The 17,034-nt window shown below is 53.4% G+C and overlaps 1 protein-coding gene across 1 annotated transcript; it reads right to left on the bottom strand.

Moving 5' to 3' along the window:
- Nucleotides 1–4,315: 4,315 nt before the first annotated feature.
- LOC129151335 (uncharacterized) lies at nt 4,316–16,069 on the bottom strand. Its single transcript, XM_054725717.1, has 8 exons — nt 16,064–16,069; nt 15,467–15,575; nt 13,691–13,941; nt 11,493–11,601; nt 10,664–10,914; nt 8,297–8,405; nt 6,521–6,771; nt 4,316–4,444 (listed from the first exon to the last, which is right to left on the bottom strand). The coding sequence occupies exons 1-8, from the start codon at nt 16,067–16,069 to the stop codon at nt 4,316–4,318; spliced, it is 1,215 nt and encodes a 404-aa protein (XP_054581692.1).
- Nucleotides 16,070–17,034: the final 965 nt, after the last annotated feature.

Below are 17,034 nucleotides of genomic sequence, written 5' to 3'. Positions count from 1 at the left end.
CTCCTCACACTCACCTCCCTGTTCCAAGCCTCCTAAGTGTCGTCTGGATTAGGGGGTTTCGCTTACTATTTGCCATCAATGCTGACAGATTTCAACGCTGTCAGTGTAGGTGACAGCACAGAGAACCCTGGTCAGTTACAAGGAGAGTCTTGTGATCATGAGACGGTGTCTGTCCAGCGAGAACGCACACGCTTGCTGTCCGAGGTGTGGGTGCCATTGCTCTGCAGGGCACCAGCCCCTGTGCCTCCCAGTCCGCGGTCTCATCCCAGCACCTTCCTTTCATGGACGGGACACACGTGTGGGCCCTGCCTTCCCCTCTGACTGCCAGTCATCCTGCTTCTGCTCTCCCTGCGTTACATCAGGGCCCAGGTGCTCATGTGCGTGTGTGTGAGACTCTCTGTGACGTGTGACCTGGGAGAGCTGCTCCGTGGAGGGTGTTCAGGAAACCCTCTCAGGACGCCCTGTTCTGTGATGTCCTCTGAGCACAGGACACAGCCTGAGAGGCAGTTCCTCCATGAGACCGGGACACCCAGACACGCTGCTGGTTTAGAGAAATCTGTCTGCTCGCCCAGGTAACGGGCCAGAGCTAGAGAGCAACCAATGCGGGCGTAGCCCGGCTTCCCTGGGGCCCACGGACCCCTTTCCCTGCTGAGTCAGGACCCGAGGGACCACTGAGATGCCCCCAAGGGACACGGATGTGCAGTGAGCACAAGCACTGCTCAGGGAGAACCAACACGGGTTCCAGGGTGGCATTTGGCTTTGAATTGTTCTCGTCATGTTAACAAATCTCTGGAAAGTTACACTTTCAACCCCCTTACCTGGGGGAGCCAGGTGGATCACATAACCATCGCCCACATAGAGGGCCCAGTGCGAGGAGCCGATGCGGGAAATCTCAATCAGGTCTCCAGGCTTGGGCTCTTCACGGAGCTGCAGGCAAATAGCCAGGAAGGTGAGACTGAGTTCAGGGATCTGCAGAGCCCCTGGCCGGGAGCTGCAGCTGTGCCTGGGGATTTGCTTACTGACGCTCACCCCATGGGAAGAGTGTGTGTGCGTCTGGGAAACTTAAGTCCCCTGTGAGGTCCTCAGCCTGCTGTGGCTTGTAGAGGTTGCCCTGGGAGTAACTGGAGGCCTGGAAAAATGACCTTGTACATTGGGAGCATGAAGATTTATACAAATATGTTTGTAAATCATGTGGATGTGTATATTGTGCATGGGCATGTTTGGTGTTGTGTATACATGAACACACACAGGGATGCAGACACGCATATGCAGCTGTACTGCGTATGTGTCTGGAGGGTGGTAACATCAGAGCCTGTATGTAAACCCCCTTCCCTGAGGCTGGGGCCCAGGCCCATCCCCAACAACATTGTCCAGGTGAGTCTGAGCTTCTCTGCTCTCACACACTGACCCTCATGTCTCCATCATGTGTTTGCCCTGGCTGTGCATGGGCCCAACAGGCACCGCCTCACACTCTGCCCTCCCAGCCCTGGCACATGGGCCCTTGAAGATGCTGAACTGACAGACAGCAGGTGACAGCATCCTAAGGGCACCTGAGCACTGGAGAAGGCCCTACTGTTGTTGCCCAGCTTCCTGCCCTGGGGACAGGGCTCACAGTCACACAGCAGGCTCTGCTGGCACATTTCCCCCATAGCTGCCACCCTCCCAAGCCCAGGGGAAGGAAGCAGCACCCACGTGCTCAGCTGGGGAAACTGAGGATCAGAGAGGTAGAGGGACTTATCATGGGACACTCAGCTGACAGTGGCTACACTGGGTCTTCTCTGCCCCTTCCCTTCCTTGTCCCCATTCCTCCCTCCATCCCTTGCTCACCTCCTCCCTGCTCCTCAGTGTCCCTGCCCAGGGCTCTGCAGCTTCCTGATTTGATAATTTTCAGTTTAACTTCATGTTTGTGTTTGATCTCAGCAAAACCTCCTGCAGCGCTCACCCCAGGAGCCCAATCTAGACCAGGGGCCAGCTTCCCTTTGCCCTCATTCCATGCCCATATCCTACAATAGTCACTTAGCCTGGGAGATTCTCTGGAATCCACTTCTTTGTACATCTTTCCCCCATGCCTTTATTCAGAGCCATCCTGTTCCTGATTATGTGACCCCATGTTTTCCTGACCAACCCCCAGACTTCTGTCCCACCCATTCCAGGGCCTGCGTGAGCCTCCATGGTGGGCCATTTGGTGTTGACAGGACTGGATAGGGGAAGGAGCTTCCCGCCTGGGCTCCTGGGACCAGAGCTCTGGGGGTGAAAGTGGGAATGGCTCTGTGGTCGGGGCTCTACCTGGGCTCCAGCTCTGCAGAGGGAGGTGGTGGCAGACCTGAGGGGGTTAATGGGAAACCATGGTCTCAGGGATCACAGTGCTCTGTGTACTGTTCCCAAGTGCAGCCTGGAAACTTCTATCTCCACCCCCACCTCAGCCTGAACTCCAGTCTCACACGTCCAATTGCTACTCAACAGCTCTACTTGCATGTCTAATGGTCACCTCAAAATAACCGCACCTGAGCAGAAAATCCTTAATTTCCCTCCCAAACCTCCTCCTCCTTTTCCCATCTACTCAATCCAGGCTGCCCATGACTCAGTCACAGGGGCTGTGAGCCCTGGAGGTGCTGTGGTTCAGCAGAAAGAGCCGGGACCACTGGGGATTGAATCCTGCTTCTGCCTCTTAACTTGCTGTGTGTTGGTAAGAGGGAAAGAGGAGAGCGGTAAGGCTGTGCCCAGACCTTACATAACATGTTCTTGAGCTCTCACATAGGCCACAGACCTGAGCATCTCTTGCCCGAGGGCTCTCTGGGGCCTTAGGACACCTGTCATGGTGCAGGGCTGGCCCAGACTTTCCCTGACAGCACACAGGGGCATCAGGAGCTGCCTTTAGGGTGAGTCTTAGAGACAAAGGGTCCTAAAGGGGTTGAGGTGGCCAGAGCCCCAGAGGTCCTCAAACATCCCCTCCTTCTGCACATGGGGAAACTGAGGCCAGAGAGGAAGTGACCTGTTTAAAGATTATTAGTGATCACGATCAGATCTGAGATTTGATCTCAGACATCCTAATTGCTACCCAGCAGGAAGCAGAGAGCATAATTTTGCATCATTCGGGGAAAAGTTTTCTTCCAGTAGTCAGCCCTCTCACATGATCACAAGTAAAAACTCAGAAGATAGAGGGAGCCTCTCAGAGGGCCTTACCTGTTGGCTGCGGGCCTTGCCATATCTCAGTTCAGTGACCAAGTGCTCATAGTTCCTGCTCAGATCACTGTACTCCATCTTCTTACCAACCATCTCAATCCCAGATCTGAGCACCTCCTTTATGGGCCGAGGTTTGTACAGGTGGTCCAAGTGGTTGTTCACCTTATAGGAGCATTTTCCCACCACGTCCACAAAGAGTTCCCGTTTCACCACCCCTAAGCCGGCGGGGGCGCCAGCCTCCGAGTTCTCCCCTGGAATCAGACACACTGGTATCAGCAACTGCAGGGAGGCCAGGGAGGGAGAGAGGAGACACAAGACAGGGAGGAAGGGCCAGGGATCACACTATTGGGCTCTGGTGTCTGTCCCGTCACCAATCTGATTTTACTCTTTTTACTTATTGATTTTTCATTTTTTTTGTTTGTTTACTTTTTTTTACTTTTTTTAAAATTTCTTTATTGATTAAGGTATCACATATTTGTCCTCATCCCCCCATTCCCATCCCACACCCCTCCCCACACATGCTCCCACCCCCCTGTTGTCCTTAACCGCTGGTTAGGCTCATATGCTTGCACACAAGTCCTTTGGTTGATCTCTCCCCTTTACCCCCACCCTCCCCTACCCTCCCTCTGAGGCCCGACAGTCTGATCCGTGCCTCCTTGTTTCTGGGTCTGTTCTTGTTCATCAGGCTATGTTGTTCATTATTTCCCCTAGATGTACTTACTGATTTTTCAAGCTAGGAATAATTTTTCAAGCTAATGAATATTTTCTAGGCCAGAAGCTGCTATTGTTCTCCATTTTATGAATGGACATTATCTAGTAGACTAATCCACAGTTATTAATCATTCTCCTTTATGAGACTTGGACCCCAAGATTCATTGCTGGATTAATCTCTATGCACACCCAGCTGAAGGGCATGGACCTGGAGAGTTTTAAATGCTGATGAAGCCCAGCTTTGCCGAGGCTCATGGACCTCTTACCCTGCTGTGAGTGGACCCGAGGGACCACTGAGATGCCTCCAAGGATCAGGGACAAAGGTGAGGTCAAGCACAGCTCAGGGAGAAACCAACACTGGTTTCCCAGGGTGGCATTTGACTTTGAATTGTCCTTGTCATGTTAGCAAATCTCTGGAAAGTTACACTTTATCCCCCTTACCTGGGGGAGCCAGGTGGATCACATAACCTACTCCCACATAGAGGGCCCAGTGGGAGTTGAAAAATCCAACAATCTCAATCAGGTCTCCAGGCTTGGGCTCTTCACGAAACTGCAAGAGAACAGCCAGGAAGGTGAGACAGAGTCAGGGAGCCGCAGAGGCCCAGTTGGGAGTTGTGCTCCGCCTGTGGATTTGTGTACTGATGCTCACCCATGGGAAGCACGTGTGTGTGTGTGTGGGGTGGGGGGTGGGGGAGAGACTCATTTCCCATGTGATGTCCTCAGCCTGCTGTAGCTTCTAGAGGTTTCCCTGTGAGTAACTGGAAGCCTGGAAAACTGACCTTGTGCATTGGGAGAGTGAAGGTTTGTCCAGAAGGTGTATGCAAGGCATGGGTGTGTATCTGTGTTTATTGTGCATGGATATGTTGTACATTGCATGTGCATGCATACTAGGATGCAGACACGCATATACAGGTGTACTGTGTGTGGGTCTGGAGGGTGGTAATACAAAAGCATGTATGTAAACCCCCTTCCCTGAGGTTGGGGCCCAGGCCCATCCCCCGCAACATTGTCCAGGTGAGTCTGAGCTTCTCTGCTCTCACACACTGACCCTCATGTCTCCATCATGTGTTTGCCCTGGATGTGCATGGGCCCAACACGCACCCCCTCACACTCTGCCCTCCCCAGCCCCGGCTCACGGGCCCTTGAAGATGCTGAACTGACAGACAGCAGGTGACAGCATCCTAAGGGCACCTGAGCACTGGAGAAGGCCCTACTGTTGTTGCCCAGCTTCCTGCCCTGGTGACAGGGCTCACAGTCACACAGCAGGCTCTGCTGGCACATTTCCCCCAATAACTGCCACCCTCCCAAGCCCAGGGGAAGGAAGCAGCACCCACGTGCTCAGCTGAGGAAACTGAGGATCAGAGAGGTAGAGGGACTTGCCCAGGACCACTCAGCTGGCAGTGGCTGCTCTGGGTCTTCTCTGCCCCTTCCCTTCCTGGTCCCCTTTCCTCCCTCTTTGTCTTAACACCTCCCCCTGCTCCTCAGTGTCACTGCACAGGGGCACCACAGCTTCTTGATTTGAGAGTTTTTAGTTTAACGTCCTGTTTGTGCGTGACTTCAGCAAACCTCATGTAACGCTCACCTCAGGCTGCCCAATCTGAGACAGGGGCCAGCTTTCCTTTGCCCTTATTCCATGCCAATATCCTACAATGGTCACTTAAACTGGAAGTTTCTCTGGAATTCACTTCTTTGGTCATCTTTATCCCATGACTTTATTCAAGGTCATCCCGTTACAAATAATGTGACCTCATGTTTTCCTGACCAACCCCCAGACTTCTGTCCCACCCACTCCAGGGCCTGTGTGAGCCTCCATGGTGGGGCCACTTGGTCCTGACGGGGGTGGACAGGGGAGGGGCTTCCTGCCTGGGCTCCTGGGGCCAGAGCTCTGGGGGTGAAAGTGGGAATGGCTCTGTGGTCTGGACTCTACCTGGGCTCCAGCTCTGCAGAGGGAGGTGGTGGCAGAGCTGAGGGGGACGATGGGAAAGCATGGTCTCAGGGATCATTGTGTTCTGTGTACTGTTCCCAAGTGCAACCTGGAAACTTCTCTATCTCCACCCCCACCCCAACCCTGAACTCGACTCATAAGTCCAACTGCTACTCAACAGCTCTACCTGGATTTGTTACTGGTCACCTCAAACACCTCATCTGAGCAAGAAATCTTTAGTTTCTATCTTCAACCTGCTCTACTTCCTGTCATTCCTCTCTATCTACGGTTAGATAACTCCATCATTGGTCCTCCAGTCCTGGAGGTCCTGTGATTAAGCAGAAAGAACAGGGATCACTAGGATTTCAATCCTTCCTAGCTTGTGTTGGGAGAATGGCAAGGAGGAAGGGGTTAAAGCTGAGCCCAGATCTTATATCAATTTGGGTGGAGAGCGGAGGAGGCAGCACCCAGTTGTTCACATGGCGAAACTAAGGCTCAGGGAGGAAGTGCCCTGTCAGAAGACTCTGAGGGGATTAGTAGAAGACCTAAGTTCTGCTCTCAGAAGTGACTCCAGCCAGGGGAACCCCAAGAGCCCATGTTTGCATCATTCAGGGTAATTTTTCTTCTGGGTAGTTAGGTCCGTCACCCCCATCCCAGGTAGACCTCCAGAAGGCAGAGGGAGCCCACCAGAGAGGGCCTTACCTGCCGGCCGCTGGCCTTGCCATATCTCAGATCGGTGACAAAGTGCTCACTGTTCCTGCTCAGATCACTGTACTCCATCTCCTTACCAACCACCTCCTCCGCAATAGTGAGCATGTGCTTTATGCGCCGTGGTTTGTACAGGTGGTCCAGGTGGTTGTTGACCTGATAGGAGCTGTTTTCCACCACTTCCTCAAGGAGCTGCCTTTTCACCACCCCTAAACCGGTGGGGGCGCCAGCCTCACACTTCTCCCCTGGAATCAGACACACTGGTATCAGCAACTGCAGGGAGGCCAGGGAGGGAGAGAGGAGACACAAGACAGGGAGGAAGGGCCAGGGATCACACTAGTGGGCTCTGGTGTCTGTCCCTTCACCAATGTGATTGGAGGATCCCATCATTTTGCTCTTTTCCTTAAGGAGCTGTGAATACTTTTCATGTCAATCAATGTTGTGATGGTCAGTGGCTGCCACTGTGTTCCTTTATATGAATGGACATCATCTAGTTGACCAAATCCCTACTATTGGCTGGTCCATAGCTTACCCATTGTAAACAACAGTAGTAAATTGTATTTGATCATCTTTGCACTTGTGTGTTTCAGAGAGAGATCACAGTTGTTTTAGTCCCACTGGGTTTCAGACTCTGCTGTGCAAATTTCATACATTCCCTCACTAATTTTCCTGTTGAATTTAATGGAGAAACTCTCATCTCCATTTTAAAACTGATATTGGACCCTGAGGCATCATCGGCCTTTTCTGGCCCAGCTCTGGCCACATGGAGAGGCCACACAGCGCTTCTAGCTGGTGGCGTCCAATCCATTGAGCATGGAGCCCGGGGTTTGCTCTCTAAGAGGAGGGAGCTGAGGAGCACGCTAACCAGCAGGCTCCTTTATGTGTGAGTCTCGGGCTGATGCTGCATTAGCACCGCCCTTGAGGAAGCTCTGCCTGCACACTCACACACAAGCAGGACCCGCTGCTCACACTCACCTCCCTGTTCCGAGCCTAATAAGTGTCGTCTGGATTAGGGGGTTTCGCTTACTATTTGCCATCAATGCTGACAGTTTTCAACGCTGTTAGTGTAGGTGACAGCGCAGAGAACCCTGGTCAGTTACAAGGAGAGTCTTGTGATCATGAGACAGTGTCTGTCCAGCGAGAACGCACACGCTTGCTGTCCGAGGTGTGGGTGCCATTGCTCTGCAGGGCACCAGCCCCTGTGCCTCCCAGTCCGCGGTCTCATCCCAGCACCTTCCTTTCCTGGACGGTACACACGTGTGGGCCCTGCCTTCCCCTCTGCCTGCCTGTCATCCTGCTTCTGCTCTCCCTGCGTTACATCAGGGTCCAGGTGCTCGTGTGTGTGAGACTCTCTGTGACATGTGACCTGGGAGAGCTGCTCGTGGAGGGTGTTCAGGAAACCCTCTCAGGACGCCCTGTTCTGTGATGTCCTCTGAGCACAGGACACAGCCTGAGAGGCAGTCCTCCATGAGACCGGGACACCCAGACACGCTGCTGGTTTAGAGAAATCTGTCTGCTCGCCCAGCTAACGGCCGGAGCTGGAGAGCAACCAATGCGGGCGTAGCCCGGCTTCCCTGGGGCCCACGGACATTGTTCCCTGCTGAGTCAGGACCCGAGGGACCACTGAGATGCCCCCAGGGGACAGGGATGTACCATGTGCACAAGCACAGCTCAGGGAGAACCAACATGGGTTCCAGGGTGGCATTTGGCTTTGAATTGTTCTCGTCATGGTAACAAATCTCTGGAAAGTTACACTTTCAACCCCCTTACCTGGGGGAGCCAGGTGGATCACATAACCATCGCCCACATAGAGGGCCCAGTGCGAGGAGCCGATGCGGGAAATCTCAATCAGGTCTCCAGGCTTGGGCTCTTCACGAAACTGCAAGCGAACAGCCAGGAAGGTGAGACAGAGTTCAGGGAGCTGCAGAGGCCCTGGCCGGGAGCTGCAGCTGCGCCTGGGGATTTGCTTACTGACGCTCACCCCATGGGAAGAGTGTGTGTGTATGGGTTGGGGGACTCAAGTCCCCTGTGAGGTCCTCAGCCTGCTGTGGCTTGTAGAGGTTGCCCTGGGAGTAACTGGAGGCCTGGAAAAATGACCTTGTACATTGGGAGCGTGAAGATTTATACAAATGTGTTTGTAAAGCATGTGGATGTGTATATTGTGCATGGGCATGTTTGGTGTTGTATGTACATGAACACACACAGGGATGCAGACACGCATATGCAGCTGTACTGCGTATGTGTATGGCGGGTAGTAACACCACAGTCTGTATGTAAACCCCCTTCCCTGAGGCTGGGGCCCAGGCCTATCCCCCACAACATTGTCCAGGTGAGTCTGAGCTTCTCTGCTCTCACACACTGACCCTCATGTCTCCATCACATGTTTGCCCTGGCTGTGCATGGGCCCAACAGGCACCGCCTCACACTCTGCCCTCCCCAGCCCCGGCACACGGGCCCTTGAAGATGCTGAACTGACAGACAGCAGGTGACAGCATCCTAAGGGCACCTGAGCACTGGAGAAGGCCCTACTGTTGTTGCCCAGCTTCCTGCCCTGGTGACAGGGCTCACAGTCACACAGCAGGCTCTGCCGGCACATTTCCCCCCATAACTGCCACCCTCCCAAGCCCAGGGGAAGGAAGCAGCATCCACATGCTCAGCTGGGGAAACTGAGGATCAGAGAGGTAGAGGGACTTGTCCTGGGACACTCAGCTGGCAGTGGCTGTGCTGGGTCTTCTCTGCCCCTTCCCTTCCTTGTCCCCATTCTTCCCTCCCTGCCTTGCTCACCTCCTCCCTGCTCCTCAGTGTCCCTGCCCAGGGCACTGCAGCTTCCTGATTTGAGAATTTTCAGTTTAACTTCATGTTTGTGTTTGACCTCAGTAAAACCTACTGTAGCGCTCACCCCTGGAGTCCAATCTAGACCAGGGGCCAGCTTCCCTTTGCCCTCATTCCATGCCCATATCCTACAATGGTCACTTAGCCTGGAAGCTTCTCTGGAATCCACTGCTCTGACGATCTTTCCTCCATGACTTTATTCAGGGCCATCTTGTTCCTGATTATGTGACCCCACATTTTCCTGAACAACCCCCCAACTTCTGTCTCACCCACTCCAGGGCCTGTGTGAGCCTCCATGGGGGGTCCACTGGGTCCTGATGGGGGTGAGTAGGGGAGGGGGCTTCCTGCCTGGGTTCCTGGGGCCAGAGCTCTGGGGGTGAAAGTGGGAATGGCTCTGTGGTCGGGGCTCTACCTGGGCTCCAGCTCTGCAGAGGGAGGTGGTGGCAGAGCTGAGGGGGGACGATGGGAAACCATGGCCTCAGGGATCACTGTGCTCTGTGTACTGTTCCCAAGTGCAGCCTGGAAACTTCTATCTCCACCCCCACCTCAGCCCTGAACTCCAGACTCACACTTTCAACTGCTACTCAACAGCTCTACTTGCATGGCTAATGGGCACCTCAAAACAACCGCACCTGAGTATCAAATCCTTAATTTCCCTCCCAAATCTGCTCCTCCTCCCCTCATTCTCCTCCATCCAGGCTGCCCATCACCCAATCACAGAGGCTGTGAGCCCTGGAGGTGCTGTGGTTCAGCAGAAAGAGCAGCTGGGGACTGAGTCCTGCTTCTGCCTCTTACTAGCTGTGTGTTGGTAAGAGGGAAAGAGGAGAGCGGTACGGCTGTGCCCAGACCTTACATCACATGTTCTTGAGCTCTCACATAGGCCACAGACCTTGAGCATCGCTTGCCTGAGGGCTCTCTGGGGCCTTAGGACACCTGTTATGGAGCAGGGTTGGCCCAGACTTTCCCTGACAGCACACAGGGCATCAGGAGCTGCCTTTAGGGTGGGTCTTAGAGACAAAGGATCCTAAAGGGATAGAGCTGGCCAGAGCCCCAGAGGTCCTCTAACATTTCCTCCTTCTGCACATGGGGAAACTGAGGCCAGAGAGGAAGTGACCTGTTTAAAGATTCTTAGTGATCACGATCAGATCTTAGATTTGATCTCAGACATCCTAACTGGTACCCAGCAGGAAGCAGAGAGCATAATTTTGCATCATTCGGGGAAAAATTTTCTTCCAGTAGTCAGCCCTCTCACATGATCACAAGTAAAAACTCAGAAGTTAGAGGGAGCCTCTCAGAGGGCCTTACCTGTTGGCTGTGGGCCTTGCCATATCTCAGTTCAGTGACCAAGTGCTCATAGTTCCTGCTCAGATCACTGTACTCCATCTTCTTACCAACCATCTCAATCCCAGACCTGAGCACCTCCTTTATGGGCCGAGGTTTGTACAGGTGGTCCAAGTGGTTGTGGATCTTATAGAAGCATTTTCCCACCACGTCCACGAGAAGTTCCCTTTTCACCACCCCTAAGCCGGTGGGGGCGCCAGCCTCAGAGTTCTCCCCTGGAATCAGACACACTGGTATCAGCAACTGCAGGGAGGCCAGGGAGGGAGAGAGGAGACACAAGACAGGGAGGAAGGGCCAGGGATCACACTATTGGGCTCTGGTGTCTGTCCCTTCACCAATCTGATTTTACTCCTTTTACTTACTGATTTTTCAAGCTAGGAATAATTTTTCAAGCTAATGAATATTTTGAAGGCCAGAAGCTGCTATTGTTCTCCATTTTATGAATGGACATTATCTAGGAGACCAATCCACCATTATTGATCATTCTATTTTATGAGACTTGGACACCAAGATACGTTGCTGGATTAATCTCTATGCACACCCAGCTGAAGGGCATAGACCTGGAGAGTTCCAAATGCTGATGAAGCCCAGCTTTGCCGAGGCTAATGGACCTATTACCCTGCTGAGAGTGGACCCGAGGGACCACTGAGATGCCTCCAAGGATCAGGGACTAAGGTGAGGTCAAGTACAGCTCAGGGAGAAACCAACACTGGTTTCCCAGGGTGGCATTTGGCTTTGAATTGTCCTTGTCATGTTAACAAATCTCTGGAAAGTTACACTTTATCCCCCTTACCTGGGGGAGCCAGGTGGATCACATAACCTACTCCCACATAGAGGGCCCAGTGGGAGTTGAAAAATCCAACAATCTCAATCAGGTCTCCAGGCTTGGGCTCTTCACGAAACTGCAAGAGAACAGCCAGGAAGGTGAGACAGAGTCAGGGAGCCGCAGAGGGCCAGCTGGGAGTTGTGCTCCGCCTAGGGATTTGCGTACTGATGCTCACCCCATGGGAAGCACGTGTGTGTGTGTGTGTGTGTGGGTGTGTGGGGGTGGGAGGGGTGGGTAGAGACTCATTTCCCCTGTGATGTCCTCAGCCTGCTGTAGCTTCTAGAGGTTTCCCTGTGAGTAACTGGAAGCCTGGAAAACTGACCTTGTGCATTGGGAGAGTGAAGATTTGTCCAGAAGGTGTATGCAAGGCATGGGTGTGTATCTGTGTTTATTGTGCATGGATATGTTGTACGTTGCATGTACATGTACATACTAGGATGCAGACACGCATATACAGGTGTGTTGTGTGTGTGTCTGGAGGTGGTAACACAACAGTCTGTATGTACAGCCCCTTCCCTGAGGCTGGGCACAGGCCCATCCTCCGCAAGATTGTCCAGGTGAGTCTGAGCTTCTCTGCTTTCACACACTGACCCTCATGTCTCCATCATGTGTTTGCCCTGGCTGTTCCTGGGCCCAACAGGTACCACCTCACACTCTGCCCTCCCAGCCCCGGCACACGGGCTCTTGAAGATGCTGAACTGACAGACAGCAGGTGACAGCATCCAAAGGGCACCTGAGCATTGGAGAAGGCCCTACTGTTGTTGCCCAGCTTCCTGCCCTGGGGACAGGGCTCACAGTCACACAGCAGGCTCTGCCGGCACATTTCCCCCATAACTGCCACCCTCCCAAGCCCAGGGGAAGGAAGCAGCACACACGTGCTCAGCTGAGGAAACTGAGGATCAGAGAGGTAGAGGGACTTGCCTAGGACCACTCAGATGGCAGTGGCTGCTCTGGGTCTTCTCTGCCCCACCCTTCCTGGTCCCCTTTTCTCCCTCTGTGTCTTACCACCTCTCCCTGCTCCTCAGTGTCACTGCTCAGGGCACCACAGCTTCCTGGTTTGAGAATTTTTAGTTTAACGTCCTGTTTGTGCGTGACCTCAGCTAACCTCGTGTAGTGCTCACCCCAGGAGCCCAATCTGAGATCAGGGGCCAGCTTCCCTTTGCCCTCATTCCATGCCCATATCCTACAATGGTCACTTAGCCTGGAAGCTTCTCTGGAATTCACTTCTTTGTACATCTTTCTCCCATGACTTTATTCAGCATCATCCTGTTCCAAATTATATGACCCCACGATTTCCTGACCAACCCCCAGACTTCTATCCCACCCACTCCAGGGCCTGTGTGAGCCTCCATGGTGGGGCCACTTGGTCCTGATGGAGGTGTATAGGGGAAATGGCTTCCTGCCTGGGCTCCTGGGGCCAGAGCTCTGGGGGTGAAAGTGGGAATGGCTCTGTGGTCGGGGATCTACCGGGGCTCCAGCTCTGCAGAGGGAGGTGGTGGCAGAGCTGAGGGGGACGATGGGAAACCATGGCCTCAGGGATCACTGTGCTCTGTGTACTGTTCCTAGTGCAGCCTGGAAACTTCTATCTCCAACCCCACCTCAGCCTGAAACTCCAGACTCACACGTCCAACTGCTACTCAACAGGTCCACCTGGATGTCTAACTGTTCACCTCAAACATCCCATCTGAGCAAGAAATCCATAGTTTCTATCTGCATCCTGCTCTACTTCCTGTCATTCCCCTCTATCTACGGATAGATAACCCAATCATTGGTCCTCCAGCCCTGGAGGTGCTGTGATTAAGCTGAATGACCAGGGACCACTGGGGTTTCCATCCTTACTAGCTTGTGTTGGGAGAATGGCAAGGAGGAAGGGGTTAAAACTGAGCCCAGATCTTATATCAATTTGGGTGGAGAGCGGAGGAGGCAGCACCCAGTTGGTCACACGGCAAAACTGAGGCTCGGGGAGGAAGTGCCCTGTCAGAAGACTCTGAGGGGATTAGTAGAAGACCTAAGTTTTGCTCTCAGATGTGACTCCAGCCAGTGGAACCCCAAGAGCCCATGTTTGCATCATTCAGGGTAATTTTTCTTCTGGGTAGTTAGGTCCGTCACCCCCATCCCAGGTAGACCTCCAGAAGGCAGAGGGAGCCGACCAGAGAGGGCCTTACCTGCCGGCCGCTGGCCTTGCCATATCTCAGATCGGTGACAAATTGTTCACTGTTCCTGCTCAGATCACTGTACTCCATCTCCTTACCAACCACCTCCTCCGCAATAGTGAGCATGTGCTTTATGCGCCGTGGTTTGTACAGGTGGTCCAGGTGGTTGTTGACCTGATAGGAGCCGTTTTCCACCACTTCCTCAAGGAGCTCCCTTTTCACCACCCCTAAGCCCGTGGGGGATCCAGTCCCTGAGTTCTCCCCTGGAATCAGACACACGAGTATCAGCAACTGCAGGGAGGCCAGGGAGGGAGAGAGAAGACACAAGACAGGGAGGAAGGGCCAGGGGATCACACTATTGAGCTCTGGTGTCTGTCCCATCACCAATGTGATTGGAGGATTCAATGATTTTGCTCGTTCCCTTAAGGAGCTGTGCATACTTTTCATGTTAATCAATGTTGTGATGGTCAGTGGCTCCCACTGTGTTCCATTATATGAATGGATATCATCTAGTTGACCAAATCCCTACTATTGGCTGGTTAATTGCAAACAACAGTAGTAAATTGTATTTGTTCATCTTTGTACTTGTGTGTTTCAGAAAGAGATCAGAGTTGATTTAGTCCCATTGGGTTTCAGACTCTGTTGTGCAAATTTCATATATTCCCTCACTTATCTTCTTTGGAATTTCATGGTAAAACTCTCATCTCCATTCAACAACTGATATTGGACCCTGAGGCATCATCGGCCTTTTCTGGCCCAGCTCTGGCCACATGGAGAGGCCACACAGCGCTTCTAGCTGGTGGCGTCCAATCCATTGAGCCTGGAGCCCGGGTTTTGCTCTCTAAGAGGAGGGAGCTGAGGAGCACGCTAACCAGCAGGCTCCTTTATGTGTGAGTCTCGAGGCTGATGCTGCACTTAGCACCGCCCTTGAGGAAGCTCTGCCTGCACACTCACACACAAGCAGGACCCGCTCCTCACACTCACCTCCCTGTTCCAAGCCTCCTAAGTGTCGTCTGGATTAGGGGGTTTCGCTTACTATTTGCCATCCATGCTGACAGATTTCAACGCTGTCAGTGTAGGTGACAGCGCAGAGAACCCTGGTCAGTTACAAGAAGAGTCTTGTGATCATGAGACGGTGTCTGTCCAGCGAGAACGCACACGCTTGCTGTCCGAGGTGTGGGTGCAATTGCTCTGCAGGCCACCAGCCCCTGTGCCTCCCAGTCCGCGGTCTCATCCCAGCACCTTCCTTTCATGGACTGTACACACGTGTGGGCCCTGCCTTCTCCTCTGACTGCCTGTCATCCTGCTTCTGCTCTCCCTGCGTTACATCAGGGTCCAGGTGCTCGTGTGCGTGTGTGTGAGACTCTCTGTGACATGTGACCTGGGAGAGCTGCTCCGTGGAGGGTGTTCAGGAAACCCTCTCAGGACGCCCTGTTCTGTGACGTCCTCTGAGCACAGGACACAGCCTGAGAGGCAGTCCCTCCATGAGACCGGGACACCCAGACACGCTGCTGGTTTAGAGAAATCTGTCTGCTCGCCCAGCTAATGGGCATGAGCTGGAGAGTGTCCAATTCAGGCACATCCCATTTTCCCTTGGGTCCACAGACCTCTGTCCCTGTTGAGTCAGGACCCGAGGGACCTCTGAGATGCCCCTGATGGACACAGATGTACAGTCAGGTCAAGCACTGCTCAGGGAGAACCAACATAGGTTCCAGGGTGGCATTTGGCTTTGAATTGTTCTCGTCATGTTAACAAATCTTTGGTGAGTTACACTTTCAACCCCCTTACCTGGGGGAGCCAGGTGGATCACATAACCAGCGCCCACATAGAGGGCCCAGTGCGAGGAGCCGATGTGGGAAATCTCAATCAGGTCTCCAGGGTTGGGCTCTTCACGAAACTGCAAGAGAACAGCCAGGAAGGTGAGACAGAGTTCAGAGAGCTGCAGAGGCCCTGGCTGGGAGCTAAAGCTTCGCCAACTGATTTGCTTACTGATGCTCACCCCATGGGAAGAATGTGTGTGTGAGTGGAGGGGAGAGGCGGGGGGGAACTCATATCCCCTGTGATGTCCTCAGCCAGCTGTAGCTTCTAGAGATTGCCCTGTGAGTAACTGGAAGCCTGGAAAACGGACCTTGTGCATTGGGAGAGTGAAGATTTTTCCAGAATGTGTAATACATGTGTGTTTTGTGCATGGATATATTGTATGTTGAATTTACATGAACGCACACTAGAATGCAGACATGCCTATGTAGGTGTATTGTGTATGTGTCTGGAGGGTCAGAACACAATGGCCTGTATATAAACCCCCTTCCCTGAGGCTGTTGCCCTGGCCTATAGCCCACAACATTGTCCAGGTGAGTCTGAGATTATCTGCTCTCACACACTGACCCTCATGTCTACATCATGTGTTTGCCCTGGCTGTGCATGGGCCCAACACCCACCACCTCACACTCTGCCCTCCCAGCCCTGGCACACAGGCCCTTGAAGATGCTGAACTGACAGACAGCCCGTGACAGCATCCTAAGGGCACCTGAGCATTGGAGAAGGCCCTACTGCTGTTGCCCAGCTTCCTGCCCTGGGAACAGGGCTCACAGTCACACAGCAGGCTCTGCTGGCACATTTCCCCCCATAACTGCCACCCTCCCAAGCCCAGGGGAAGGAAGCAGCACCCACGTGCTCAGCTGGGGAAACTGAGGATCAGAGAGGTAAAGGAACCTGTCCTGGAACACTCAGCTGGCAGTGGCTGCTCTGGGTCTTCTCTGCCCCATCCCTTCCTGGTCCCTTTTCCTCCCTCCCTGCCTCGCTCACCTCCTCCGTGCTCCTAAGGGTCCCAGTCCATGGCATCACAGCTTCTTGAACAGAGAATTTTTACCCTTTCTTACTGTTTGTGTGTGACCTCAGCAAACCTCCTGCAGCGCTCACCCCAGGAGCCCAATCTAAGACCAGGGGTCAGCTTCCCTTTGCCCCCAATCCATGCCAATATTCAATAATGGTGTTTTAGACTGGAAGCTTCTCTGGAATCCACTTCTTTGTTCATCTCTCTCCCATGCCTTTGTGTTCCCAATTATGTGACCTCATGTTTTCCTGACCAACCCTCAGACTTCTGTCCCACCCAATCCAGGACCTGTGTGAGCCTCCATGGTGGAGCCATTTGGTGGTGACAGGACTGGACAGGGGAGGGGCTTCTTGCTGGGCTTCTGGGGCCAGAGCTCTGGGGTGAAAGTGGGAATGGCTCTGTGGTTGGGGCTCTACCTGGGCTCCAGCTCTGCAGATGGAGGTGGTGGCAGAGCTGAGGGGACACGATGGGAAACCATGGCCTCAGGGATCACTGTGCTCTGTGTACTGTTCCCAAGTGCAGC

This window comes from Eptesicus fuscus, chromosome 13, assembly GCF_027574615.1.
Source record: "Eptesicus fuscus isolate TK198812 chromosome 13, DD_ASM_mEF_20220401, whole genome shotgun sequence".
NCBI lineage: Eukaryota > Metazoa > Chordata > Mammalia > Chiroptera > Vespertilionidae > Eptesicus > Eptesicus fuscus.
This window is presented reverse-complemented; position numbering and strand designations above follow the sequence as displayed.

Coding starts and splice junctions, on each gene's coding strand:
- LOC129151335 (XM_054725717.1), bottom strand. Junction 8,406..10,663: donor GCAAGGCCCACAGCCAACAG/GTAAGGCCCTCT, acceptor GTTCGCTTGCAG/TTTCGTGAAGAGCCCAAGCC. Junction 4,445..6,520: donor GCAAGGCCAGCGGCCGGCAG/GTAAGGCCCTCT, acceptor GTTCTCTTGCAG/TTTCGTGAAGAGCCCAAGCC.